Source organism: Myodes glareolus, chromosome 4, assembly GCF_982192425.1.
Source record: "Myodes glareolus chromosome 4, mMyoGla1.1, whole genome shotgun sequence".
Taxonomy (NCBI): Eukaryota; Metazoa; Chordata; class Mammalia; order Rodentia; family Cricetidae; genus Myodes; species Myodes glareolus.
The window spans coordinates 22,410,767-22,424,381 of record NC_142029.1 but is presented as its reverse complement, the minus strand read 5'-3'; the positions used below and the strand labels follow the sequence as shown (position 1 = coordinate 22,424,381).

At 44.0% G+C, this 13,615-nt stretch overlaps 2 protein-coding genes across 5 annotated transcripts in view; one reads left to right on the top strand and one right to left on the bottom strand.

Annotated features, from left to right (window-relative positions):
• Aagab (alpha and gamma adaptin binding protein) overlaps positions 1–1,000 on the bottom strand; it is a 41,077-nt gene extending 40,077 nt beyond the window's left edge. For both annotated transcript variants that reach the window (XM_048424417.3, XM_048424418.3), the window contains exon 1: positions 849–1,000. In XM_048424417.3, the coding sequence (XP_048280374.1) occupies positions 849–921 (73 nt within the window). In that variant the 5' untranslated portion in view covers positions 922–1,000. The remainder of the gene's footprint in view (positions 1–848) is intronic.
• Positions 1,001–1,115: 115 nt separating this feature from the next.
• The window catches only part of Iqch (IQ motif containing H), a 198,180-nt gene continuing 185,680 nt past the window's right edge, over positions 1,116–13,615 (top strand). For all 3 annotated transcript variants that reach the window (XM_048424152.3, XM_048424148.3, XM_085689214.2), the window contains exons 1-3: positions 1,116–1,238; positions 11,329–11,451; positions 11,918–12,009. In XM_048424152.3, the coding sequence (XP_048280109.3) occupies positions 1,188–1,238; positions 11,329–11,451; positions 11,918–12,009 (266 nt within the window). In that variant the 5' untranslated portion in view covers positions 1,116–1,187. The remainder of the gene's footprint in view (positions 1,239–11,328; positions 11,452–11,917; positions 12,010–13,615) is intronic.

Sequence of the window (13,615 nt, the reverse complement as noted above, 5' to 3'; positions counted from 1 at the left end):
TACCTATATCTGAGTCAAGAATATCTACCTACCTATATCTATTTGAGTCAAGAATGGCCAAAGCGCTCATCTCAAAGGGAGTAAGCGTTTATTCTGGAGCCAAACATGAGTAATCAAAGACAGGGAACAGGAATAGGGGTTGCCTCAAAAACCATGATCTAACATGGTAACAATCTCACGATGTTTCTATATAACAACAACAAAAAGTCGCAAATCAAGGTGTTTTCAAAATACATTGGCGGGAACATCAGGTAAGTGGGTTACTGTAAATAGGGTAAGCCTCTGCTGCAGGCCTCAGAGACTAGCTGATAATATTTTCAGCCCTTGGATTGGTGGAAGCTATGGGTCTGTTTGCTTATTTCCAAAGTACTGATAATCACAAGGATATTAGATCAGACACTGAGGCAGGCAACAAATGGCCATTAAGCGGCCTAAAGCCAGTCCAAGAGTTACAGTTAGTAAAATTCTAGTTCTCTGCAAGCACAGGAGTTCTGGTTAGGAGATTCCTGGCAGGACATTTAGCATCACCCCACCCCCAACCGCACTTCAGTTGCCGGGGCATCACCCCCAAACCACAACACCAAAACTCCAGCGCCTTACATTCGCTTAAGGACACAATTTCCAGGGCCTTGAGTATCATGTTAGGGGTCGCTCGCCACCAACCCTGAGGCTGGAGGTCAGAGACTGGCCTCACTTTACATAGGAAGAGGGTTAAGCGCCGGGCGCAGACACCTGCAGAGGAGCGGGAGCCCGGGCCCAGCGCTAGCAAGGCCTGAGAAAGACCGCGGCACTGGGCTCGTCGTTCCGAGCTCGGCCTTGCAGCCCGGCCCCGGTGCCCAGTTACTCACGTTGCACCAGCTGGTCCCCGGTGAAGGTGGCGGAGCAGCTGGTGACCAGAGCGCAGGGGACACCCGCAGCCATCGCTGCGGCAGAACGGGTTCCGCGCCGCCGCCGCTTCCGCCTTGGACCGCACCACTGCGGCCGGCGCGCGGGGGAGACGCTCCGGGAACGCGCTCTGGGCGGGGCCGCGCCTTGAGCTCCGAGGAGCCAGCACCTCCCCCTTCCGCTTCTCCAGTGGAGCATGCCGGACGCGCGCTGCGTTGCCATGGGGACGGGTGTCCTCCCGCCTCGTAGAAGGCTCTGGAGGCCGCACCTCCGGGGACGGGTGTCCTCAACCCGGTCCAGTCATGGCGCAGGCTCAGGAAGGCAACGACCCCATCGGATCCATCCTAATCCAGGTGGGAAACCGGCTGAACTGTCGGCCGCTCAGACTTCCCTGTGAGCCCGGAAACCTGTATTCCCCAAGCACCATTCACACTCTGCCTCACAGAAGGAAACAACAACCCTTTAGCGCTTTCTTTTCTGGGAATGAGCGCTAAGGAAGTGCTCACCCTCCTCCGGGTGGTCATTAAATCAGGCTGTGTTTAAAGGCACTGGCAGTTCAGGCAGGCCTCGATCGTGTGACCCTCCTCAGCTGGGATTATAAATCTGCATTAGCAGGCTCAGGTGTTCAGGGCACCATTTAAAAATATATAACAAAATGTTTAAAGTCCATGACTTGGTATGACAGAGTAGAGACAGATTCATTATGAGGAGGTAAGGAATTTGAAGAGAAAGAAAAATATGGGACCTGTGCTTCTTAACCTGAAATATTCACTGCTTGCCCGGGAACACACACGAAACATATAATGAAGATAACTTGAACTACAAATCAACATAGAACTGTGGCACAAATGAAAACTCAGCAAAATATCTTTATAATCTAGGGAGAAAGCTATTAAAGTCTTGACGTCTTCAGTGTAATTCAGCTTGTGATAGTTAAACAGATTTTTCTGAAATAGCTAAGGTATTTTGGTTTTTTTCCAAGTTTAGATATGGTCACTTTAAGATGTGTCCTCACAAACCATAACTTCTAACTCATAGTTAGCTCCTTTGGACCAAGGCTGAAAATAACTTCCTGAAGGGTCAGTCACTTCTAGAAGAAACAGAGGCCCTAAACTCACCAGTTTCCTAGACTTCCCTGTCAGGAATTGGACGTTGACTGAGGTTTCTGTCCTGCCCAGTTCCCACTGTCGTTAGGTCCCAAAGACTCACACAGAAGTCTACATTAGTTATAAACTAATTGGCCCATTAACTCAGGTTTCTTTTAACTCTTATAATTTATATTAGCCCATTATTCTTGTCTATGCTAGCCACATGGCTCAGTACCTTTTTCAGTGAGCAAGTTACATCTTGCTTCTTCTCTGATCAGGTCAGGACTGCAGAGAAATGGGCATCCTCCCCAGAATTCTCCTGTTCTCATTGACCCACCTCTACTTCCTGTCTGGTTGTCCTGCCTATACTTCCTGCCTGGCTACTGGCCAATCAGCGTTTATTTAAGATATAATTGACAGAATACAAACCATTCTTCCATACCATTGTATTATTCTCAACAGTTTACCCTGTGATGAGTTTAGCTGAATTGGAACACCAGAGGGGACAGACTCCCCCCCCCCACTAGTGCCCTCACTCTGACACCAACTTCAAGGTTAAGAATCTCCAGGGCAAGCCTCATATTAGACAAGCTGGCTATGAGCCTGTGGGTCCCACGACACCCTCACATTTATTGTTTGTGAGCAAGACTCATGGAACTCAGAGACGTGCTACGCTTGTGATTGGTATCTGTCATAACGAAAAGACGGATTAAAATTAGCCAAGGAGAGCGGTAGATAGGGCATGCTCCAGGGACCACCCTACAAGAGTCAGTGGGCATCATCACCTCCTTCCAGGCACAATAGGTGGCCAACTGGAGACACTTCCCTGATCTTTTTATACCCAGATTTTGAATGCAGCTCAATTTGTGCAGGCTCTGATTCCTCCAGACATCATAGCTGACACAAGGTGCCTCAAAAACCCCACTATGAACTCTGTATTTGTTATTAGACTGTCTTGTGGCTAAAGCATCCAGATGCCTCTCTCAGGCAGGACATTCCAGGGGCTTAGAGATCCTCACTCAGTAGCCAAGGGTGAAGGCCAGACCTCCTTTCATTGACACTAAACCACCAGAACAGTAGTGAAGACTTCCCCAACCCTGGGATCAGCCAGTTCTTCCCCACAGCGACCAGACTACAGGAGCGGGTGGTTTCCTGCGCCTCCAAACCTGGAACATAGCAGAGAGAGAGAGAGAGAGAGAGAGAGAGAGAGAGAGAGAGAGAGAGAGAGTGTTAGTTCTGGGGCTCAGTTTCACACTTCCCGATAGATTGTTTCCAACACTTCTCTTATGGTCTGGAATCATATAGAACAGTATATTAAAAACCTTTCTTCTTCGCAGTGAAATCCAGATAAAGTTGTTTGGCTGGCTAACCTAAGATACACAACAGTGAAAGTCAACTTTTGACACTGGATTGTAAAACCTTAATGGAAAGGTGCACCATCGTCACCTCTACATTAACAGGTGTCCTGCTTGTGTAGGAGGGTGTTGCATGAATTGTTTGTGTGCAGATATGAACACAACATGTGCTTCCCCCAGATAAGGTATTGTGGTGCTCTGAAAGAAAATGGCTCCCAAAGGGAGTGGCACTTTTAGGAGGTGTAGTCTTGTTGGAGGAAGTGTGTCCCTGTGGAGGTGGGCTTGGAGGTCTTATATATTCTCAAACCATCCCCAGTGAGACAGATCACTTCCTGTTGCCTTTGGATCCAAATGTAGACTTTCAGCTCTGGTACCATGTCAGCCTGCATGCTGCCTTGCTTCCCGCTATGACAATAGTGGACTGAATGTCTGAACTGTAAGCCACCCCAATTAAATGCTTTCCTTTATAAGAGTTGTCATGCCATGGTGTCTCTTCACAGCAATAAAACCCTAAGACAGGCACCAAAGCAATGATTCTACCCAAATGTAGCTTGGTGAAAAACAAGTTTTACTGGAATGACTTCCAAGAGTGTAGGTGACCCCCAAACATCTGAACCACCCAAGTCTCACCCCAGCATGAAGAGCTTCTTTCAAGCTGCAAACACGGAGCCCTCTGCTTTAGCTAACCTTCTGTCCTGTATAGACCTCACTTCTGGAGACCATGAGGTCACCTGCCACATGGGAAGGACTGCATACGGGGTGTAGGAAGGAATGACTGGAATGTCAGTCGAATGGCCTCCCCACCTCCACCTTCTATAAGGGACAATTAAAGGGCCAGGCCCGAGGGATGCTCGTGAAGAGTCATAGCTGCCCTGCTCTGAGGAAAGTGGTGATAATGGCTGTGATGCTCAGAGAAGACATTTCCACAGCAGAAGCTCTCTCCACACACACTGAGTGGAGAGCTATGTGAAGGGAGAGCGCCTACTAACTGCCATTCTATCTACTGGAGCTGATCTCTGTGTAGGGTTGGATTCTCTACGTAGAATCTGCACGATGAGACAGAACGGAAGCCCTCCCTACTTCCCGGTGAGCCTGGAGTTCTGGGACAAGCAGCACTGCTCGGTGCTCACATGGATTACACTTCTGCCTGGGCCTTCGATTATTTCCTTCAAACAGCCTGCCAGTAATCCAGTGTGTTAAGGAGAAGGAGCACTTGGATCGGAGCCAGAACACTCAGGCCTGACTGTGCTCTGATATCTACACAGGCGAATATCTTTGAGCTGTCAGTTCCTCTGTAGGCTTCAGTGCCTTTTCTACAAAATACACTGTTTGGATTGGATCCACATCTCACTCTAAATTTATCTATTTCCCCCACATTCCATGGTTTCTTTTTTACTTTTAAAAGTAGAGTTCCCTTACTTTTAGCCTAGGTAAAAAGATTGTTTCCATTAAGTGTGTATATATGTATGTGTTATTGACTGCCAAGAACAGATATTTTAAATCTCCACTTGTCCCAGTCAGGATCATTAAGTCACTATTCTTTAGACCTCTGTTTCTCAAGGTGTGATCCCAGGATGAACATCATCAGCACTAGCTGAGATTTTAGAAGGGCATATTCCCAGGCCCCATTCTATACCTACTGAATCAGAAACTCTGGGGCCAGAGCCCAGGAATTTGTATTCACAGACCCTTCAGAGAATTCAGAAGCATCCAAATCTGACAGCCATTATTTTCAATTGTATTGCAAAACATAGAATCTAAGATAATTTCAAAGAAAAATCACAGCAATCAAGCAAATATAGCATTTATCAGATATCTCATACCATTCTAAGTACTTGCTGCATATATTTTAATTTGACCTTGCAACAAGGCTAGTAGTATTAATTCATGTCTTGGAAACTAAGTAAAGATAAATATTGCAGGTAGGCCCACATATACAGAAAATGCCAACATGATTCTCAAGCCTTCCATCCCATTGTCCCTGTATAAACAGGACCATTGTCCATGTCTCCTTTTGCTACTGAGCATTTAAATCCTTCCTTTTCCATTCCAGCATATTAAAATAACTATAGCAGCAACTGATTCATAATGATCTAGTTCTGTTTCAAGTGGGCATGGAATATAAAGCCATTATTAATTTTAAGATTGTTTAAAATGCTACAACTTTATGATGTTCAACTTCAATTTGAATTTTGAATCAAATTAGAGAAGAATTACTATCAAAAGAAAAGAATGTGATTCTCATGAACAGCCTGAAAGCAGTGCCCTCAAATCACCTCCTTAATTAGAATTTTCAGAACTTAGACTGTGTCATCTAATAAGTTTCTCCATGGGTTTGTGACATTTTTCATCCCATCTATAAATGTTTGTAGTGCAGCCTGTTAGAAACCTTTACTTTCTCATAGACTCCCTGACACGGGGTCAGATAACATGACTAAGTTGATATAGTCATGAGCCATAAGCATCAAAGGGTTCAAGAAACATCCCCGTTACTGGGTTAGCATCAGACCTGAACTAAAGCACAGGCTGATTTCACACCACAGGGCTTTCTGTAGCATTTAAAAGAGCAAGTCAAGCTTCCGTGTGCTCCATGGTGAATGCACGTAGTGAGGGCAGCAGCTAGAGGGTGAGGGATGATGACAGCATTCCTTTACTCTGCACAGAGGTCTGCTAGGCACCCTTCTGCTAACTATTCCTCCACCAACAGCCCATGACTCCCTTAAGTTTATGTGTGTATATTTAGAATGCATGAAAAGATGGTATGGTCTATGTTAGAAACTAGACATTCGTTTGTAAAACTGTATAGTTTGATTTTTACAGAAGGATTCCATGATAATCAAATTCTCAGAAAGTAAAAACAAGCAATTAGAGCTGAACTTATTAGTAGCCTTGAAAGACCAGCTCTCAAGGCTACTCCCAGGGTTTGAAGAAAAACTCCACAGCATAGCAAAACTGATCTTAAGATTTTTCTATCTGAGGGGTATGGAATAAATTCACACACATGCTGTTCTGGTCATGCTCTTTATTTTTCTGTCCTCTAATTTCTTCTAATTTCTAATTCTTCCTAGTTCTCCTTTGTTTCAATTCTCTCTTGCTTCTTAGTTTGCGTAACTTAAATACACTTTTTACAGGAGGCTTGAGGCAATAAGAAAAAAAAATTACAAGAGTTACATCTCATCGGTCACAGAACATTCCTTGGGTAAATGATAAAAACAGAGCCATTTACCATGACAACACAAGGTTTCAAGGTTTCTGGTGTAAGACTGATCAGAGGCCAGGGGCACGGTGCCCAATGAGACAAGTTGCAAGACATGGGTTTTTATCAGCCAGACTTGGCAAGCAAGGAATTGGCATGTTTCTCTATCTTGCTTTGTGTTAATATCCTTGGTTAGACATATGCAACTCTGACATTGTGCATATCTGTAAAGTTTTTTAACTTATCCATTTACAGAAACATTTAGTCTAGTTTGAACTTGCTCTAAGGTGAAAGTGAGCTAATTGTGTGCAGTTAGTCTGAGCAAAAAGAACAAAGCAGGCTTTTAAGTGTCTACAGTTCTCGCGGGACAATAGACCTAGTTATGAAGCATATCCTAGTATATTTTCTATATATCAAAATTATACAGGTTAATGAGAAGTCATCTTCCTGACCACCCACAGATATATGTGCCCATAAGATTGAGATGTGATCATGAGATTACATATACATATCACATGAGATTACACACTACAATGCAGGTGTTAGAGAGACACCATAGCTGCTTTTGTACATGTGAAATTACAGACAGGAGCATCAGTTTCCAGAGTTGGTGGTCCCACCAGCTTTTTCCAGATGGGATTCTCCTCCATCAGATAATCATTCCTCTGGTGGGTTGACATCTGAACACTAGTTGTCACCTGCTGCAACTCCCACAGCTTCTGACATGATCTATCATTTAACATACACAGAGCCCGTTTTCTATGAGTGGGACAGGTTAGTGTTAGACATAGTTATGGGTAGCTTCCATTGTCAACTTGACAGAGCCCAGCATTATCCGTGGAGTCTCACATAGGGACTGCCTCCATCAGATTGGCCTGTAGGCAAGTCTGGGGTACTTTTGGATTGCTGATTTATGTCAGAGAGCCCAGCCTACTGTGTATGTTGCCACCCCTGTGCAGATGGTCCTGTGTTGTGTAAGAGAGCAGGCTGAGTGTGAACCAGGGAGTAAACAGAATTCTTCCATGGCTTCTGTTTCAAGTTCCAACCCTGCTGGATTTCGTGCCCCAGCGTCCCTCAGAGATGGACTGTAAGCTGTAAAACGAAACACACCCTCTCCTCCTCACATTGCTTTGATGCTCATCACAACAGGAAGCAAAGCAGGACAGTGATGCTTTGAGAACAGATCTGAAGTCCTTAGGAACAAATCCAAACACAAGTCATACTGTTGTAATCCAACTATCTGGGTGTCTTGTTAAGATAGCTCAATGTTTGCATTTTCCAGAATAGTTCCAGTTGTCAATATTTTGTCCCATTGTCAGATATGGGAACCAGAGAATTGCATCTTCATGGCATTCTAGTTGGCAACATTTTATTAACTATAACTTCTTTTGCTTTAGGGCCTATAATTTAGATATTACTATTTTAGCTGAATCTATCCTCAGCTAGTCAGGTTAGTGAAGTAGAGTAAGGGAGGTCATGTAGCCAGCATATGGGAGAGCTGGGCCCTGCTGGGAGCTCTGGGCCATCGCATCGAGTCCTAAAAACTGTGCTAGACAAGTATTAGGCCTCAGTCTATAGAAGAAAAGTAAAGTAATTTGATATAAGTAAGTGTTGATTTTTAAGTAGGCCATGTGTGTAGATGTGCATGTGTGTCCTTGTATCTGTATATTTAACACACTGTTCCTTCAAGGAAGGACACCTGTGCTTTCCATCAAAACCACCTTTTAAATCAGTTTTGGAGACGATATCACAGAAGTCCAGCAGTTGTGTCTTAACACGTTGCTTGGAAACAATGACGCTAAACTGACAGTTTGCTGTTTCCACTGGATTTGTCATCAGTCCCGTGGATGACTTATAGCACACACATATAATACAAAAATGAACAAGACCAAAAGTAACTCCATGAGATAAGGATGAGTCAGCCAATGTGCGTGCTGAGTAGAAGTGGACAAGAAGAATTTATATTGCTAATGACTGTGTGGCTTCTGGTCTCATGGGTTTTTCAGAGCCGACAGCAAATCTTTTCTGCATTAGGCCTTTCAAGAGTGTCTACTAATAATGACTCTGTCCCCAGACTGTCAAAAAATTATAGTTTCTACATATAAACTGTATGGCAAATAATGTTTTTGATGCTTATAGAGGTAATGGGTGACCTGTAAAATTTCAATATGGCAGATTGGACATAATTGAAGAAAGAACAGAAATTTAGAATTGAATCTCATTTCCTACTGGGTCTGGTGCAATGTTTCCACAGTGCTCATCTCTAGTGCAGTCATACAGACAGCTACTTCTTAAGAGGGAGGACAAAATAACCTGGCAAGAACCCAAGAAACCTAAGAGAGTGGAGTGAGCAACCTCACTCAGCAACACCATCGAGTATCAGTTCATCACATGCAATGAGTTTGCTAGGGTTTGCAACCCAGGGAAAGGGCTCTACACCCTCCTCTGTGTCTCACCTGCAGAAAACATGGTGACTCCATTCTGAAGTAGCTGCCATGAATTCCCTATTTTCCTGGTGAGAACTTTCCCAAGTTCAGGCAGGATTCCAGTTCACATGCATCTGGCAACAAAGTCTGCATTGCTTCCTTTTATGCCATTACCTCATTTTTATTTACTAATTTCAAAAAGTAGGAAAATGATTCTAGTATGGCAAAAACAAAACAACAAACCCAGAGGAGGTGCTAAAATTTTGATAACAGAGTTAGTGCTAGGAGCTCTGTGCAGCTGCCATTTATGGGGTTCTTCTGTATTGGGCCTCTTACATACTCTCTCACAGCTCTAGGAAGCAGTGTTGTTGCCCATACAAGGGGCAGATTGAGGAAAACTAAGACCTTTGGTTCCCTGGTGAATAATGCAACACAGTTTTCCTCCCTCACACGATTGAAAGACATCATTATAGAAAGACCCGTGGAGCTGCAAATACTGGGGGCGGGCAGTTCACTCCTAGGAGGAAGCACAGCATAAGCGCCCCAAAAGGCTCTCCCCTTGAACTGTCCTTTACATCATACATGGTTTCAAGCAGTAGATGGTAGATCAGGTGATTTGAACAACAACAAAAAAACCCAAAAAAACAAAAAAACAAAAAACAGAGGCCGTGCCTCTTCATCATTGGTCCCCACAGGCAAACAGTGAGTGTGTTCAGGTATCAATCTGTGTGCCCTGGAGGTTCTGTGTGACAATCTGAGCAGAGTACAAGTCATCAGATGTGTCTGCCAGACTTTGATGTGCATCAGTGAAAAGATGCAAATCCTGCCCCTTGAATATGGCACTGGGTTCCGTGGGAACATCCCCAAGTAAATAATAACACAGGCTGGACCAATGTGCAAGTCCAGTTATCCTCCCAGAGCACTGGTAGACTTTTCAAAATGCCTTTAGCGACCCAGTCTGCAGATTGCTCTTGGTGTGACTGTTGCTGAAACAGGTGTCTCAGAGCTGTGAATTAGCATAACAAAATGGTTTCCTTGTGGCAGCCGCCCATGAAATATTCGGTGCCATCTGCATTTATCTGAAGTTTGGTTTCTAATATACACACAGAGAGTCAGCTGCTTCCTTGTGTCATGATGCCGATTTGATCCCGAGGGTGCCTGATGGAAACATGCTCACCATTTCCAAGGAAAACACACATCAGCAGGGCAAGCTAAAGCAAAGGCATAGATTGCTTTTCTCCTCCCCGCTCCCATGGATTATTTCCGTTTCTCACTAAGCAAAACAAAACTCAAATATGCACATAAAAACCTGCTTCCCAGAGCAGTGTGTGGCAGAGCCTGTCAGGACAGAAAGCCATCAGGCCCTGTGGACACATCTGTTGTGTTCTTGAATCACCTCTGCTAGAGCCTCACTTCTGCTGGAAGTTCCCTGTTTTCTTACCTTAATCCGTATGTCGCAACCAGAGCCTGCTGCAGACATACCGTCTCTGGCCCATCTGCTTTACCACCTGGGAGAGCAGGAGCCATCCCGGCTACCCTTCCATCTTGACTCAGCACAAAGCAAATGGTGCAGAAGGTTTCTTGTCCACACTCTGAGATGATAATAGAATCCTCTTAAGAGCTGTCCTAAAGCCATGGAAGCAGTTCTTTGTAATGAATACCACAGAACCATAAGCATCCAGCAACTCAAGTCCACTGTAGGTCCGTACTGTCGATAACTACAGGGCTGGGAGTGTGGCTCAGCTGCTAGAGTGCTTGCTTCGCCCTGGATTCAGTCTCCAGCACTGAATAAAAACCAACCTATTGGTGCACACTATAATCCCAGTGTCCGGAGATGGAGACAGCAGGATGAGGAAGTTCAAGGTCATCTGTAGGTGGAGGTTGCTTGTTCATTTCCTGGCTGCCCAGACCTGAAATAATCACACAGAAACTATATTAGCTACAACACTGCTTGGCCTATTAGCTTAGGATTCTTATTACCTAGCTCTTACATTTTAAATTAACCAATTTCTACTATTTTATATTTTACTATGAGACTTGTGGTTTACTGGTAAGATTTTGACCCGCATCTGTCTCCCTAGGCGGCTACTCCTTGGCTCCGCCTTCTTTTCTTCTCTATCTCTGCTTGGAATTCCCACCTTGCTCTATTCTGCCTTGCTGTACATCAAGGCATCTTTATTCATCAACCAATACAAGCAACACATACACAGAAGGACTTCCCACACCAGTCATTCTTGACTTCTTAGTGAAAAATTCAAGGCTAGCCCTGACTGCATAGAACCATGTCTCAAAAACCAACAACAAAATTTGCAATAGATAGACAACATATACTTCAATCTATTTTCATTTATTTATTTATTTATTTATTTATGCATTAGGTCCATGAAGACCTTCATCAATTAAAAGAGAAATTAACAAAATTCTCAAGTGAGGAGACAAGAGACCCTCTAGACATTCAAAATCTTGAGACAGCAATCCAAAGGACTGAAATGGGGTTAAAAGTAAGTAAAGTTTTGGATGGTAAACAAAATACTGGGAAGAGAAGAGAGGGCCCGGTGGTTCTCATGGGTCCCCATGTCGTTCCTTAGTAAAACTAGGCTACTTTGCTCAGATGGCTGCTTGAAGCTCGTGTAGGAGAAAGAAAGACATTATTCCATGATGGTATGCAGGTCAGAGCTACATAGCCAAGCTATTTACTGACTTTGGTGCACACTTTCATTTGGGATGAGGGCTGCAGGTTACTTAAGCTTTGAGTCTCAATTGTTCATTATGCTTTTTGGGACATTTGAAGTAATTTGGCCTTGAGATGCCGATGCCTAACCTTAGGCATGTAATAATACGTAGTGTTTTGTGCATTTTGGGGGGCTTAATTACGCGATTCAAAGTATTGACCTAATGAAATGAAGTAAATTAGCTAAGTATTTTACATCCACCATAATGCCCTGAGCTTTGACTTTTCTGTAACAGATTCACATTGAGAAGTATCTAGATGTTGTAAACCACCAGGTGTTAATGGCTCCTATGGACGAAAACATACATTCTTCTGTGACTTCCAAATGGTAAGTAAAATAGCCACGTTACAGCCCAAAGTAAAGAATACCAAGAACCTTTTACCTCTTGGATGAAATGCCTGACATTTGTCAGCATTTGGAATTTAGGCACTGTAGGCTGCTCTCAGTCCTACTGCTTGGCAGCATGACAGTTGCTGGGGTCCTACGTTGCTGTTGCTTTTGGTGAGAAATGGTTAAATTTCTTCAAGGAAACATTTAAATGAAAACGGGTTAGGGTTTGCACTGTTTAGATCACATGATACTTGTTTACTCTTCTGTACTTCCATGTGTGCTTTATTACTTAAGTGATTTGGGGACTGGAGAGATGGCTCAGAGGTTAAGAGTACATACGGCCCTTCTGGAGGACCCAGGTTCAGTTTCCCACACCCACAGTAGGCAGTTCAGAACTTCTTGTGACTCCAGCTCCAGGAGATTTGACACCCTCTCCTGGCCTCTGTGGAGGCCTCCATACCCTAATAAACACAGTGCATACAATTCACACAAACACATATAAAGCAAATCTTAAAAGTAATTTTGGTATCTATAGCAAGTAAAAAAAATTAATATAGCTTGGTTGAAATACCCACTATGTAATATATCCTAAGAGACCATTTATTGAATTCAGACTGAGTTTTAAAAAGCAGTCTTGCCATGGGGCTCCTACTGAGTGAATATAGATGAAGCTTATTAGTTAATCTTAAGTCCCTGTGACTCTTTTTGTGTTTTGCATATGTACCCAGCTTATGTGATGAATGGATGGTTAGCAGTAAAGGCAGGGCTCCGGAACTCTGCAGAGAGACATGGGGAGGTGTGGCAGAGCCAAGTCCCAGTGCTAGACAGTGGGGAGCAGAGCTCTGAGCAGGCATCACTATTTCCTCCCCGTCTCCTACCATGGCAGTAGTGATGCAGGTACCTGTTATCCTTTGATAGAGGTTACCCTGTCCTGTCATCCCTATGTCCCCTAGCCTTGTATACATAAGCATCTGCCTATCAGGTTATGCCCTATTCACCACAACTTTACCCTCACTTCCTAGATGGAGTACCATCTAGGTATTAATTATTAATGTTTTGTAACAGATTATCCAAGCTTAATGTCTTAGGACAGCAAAATTTATTATCTTATAGTTTGTTGTCAGGAATATATACAGACACAGCCAAGCTAAGAGCCTCTGCCTCAGGGTCTCTCACAATCTAGGTGCTGACTTCCTCAGTCCCCTTTAAGACAGCATGGAACAGGAAAGACAGCTGCATGAGAGATGGGCAGGAATCGGCTTCCAGTCTCAGTCACACAATCACCATTTGCCTTTCGAGCCCATGCAATCATATGAGGTTCTCATTCTGAGGACTAGGAGAAAATCCATTCCATCTGGGAGCCTCTGGAAGCAAAAAGGGCCTGGGAATGGCCAAGTGACAGGAATATTGTGCCACCATCATGGTCGCTTCAAATGACAGCGATCCTTCTACTTCAGACTCCCTCGTGTTGGATTACAAGAGTGAGCAACCATGCCTGGCTTCATCAATGGTTCTTTGCTGTGTCGATACACCAATGCCCCAGATCCCCACTTTTATCTGCTGTTTGCCTCTAAAGCCTCATTCTCCTTCATTTTCATCCTGA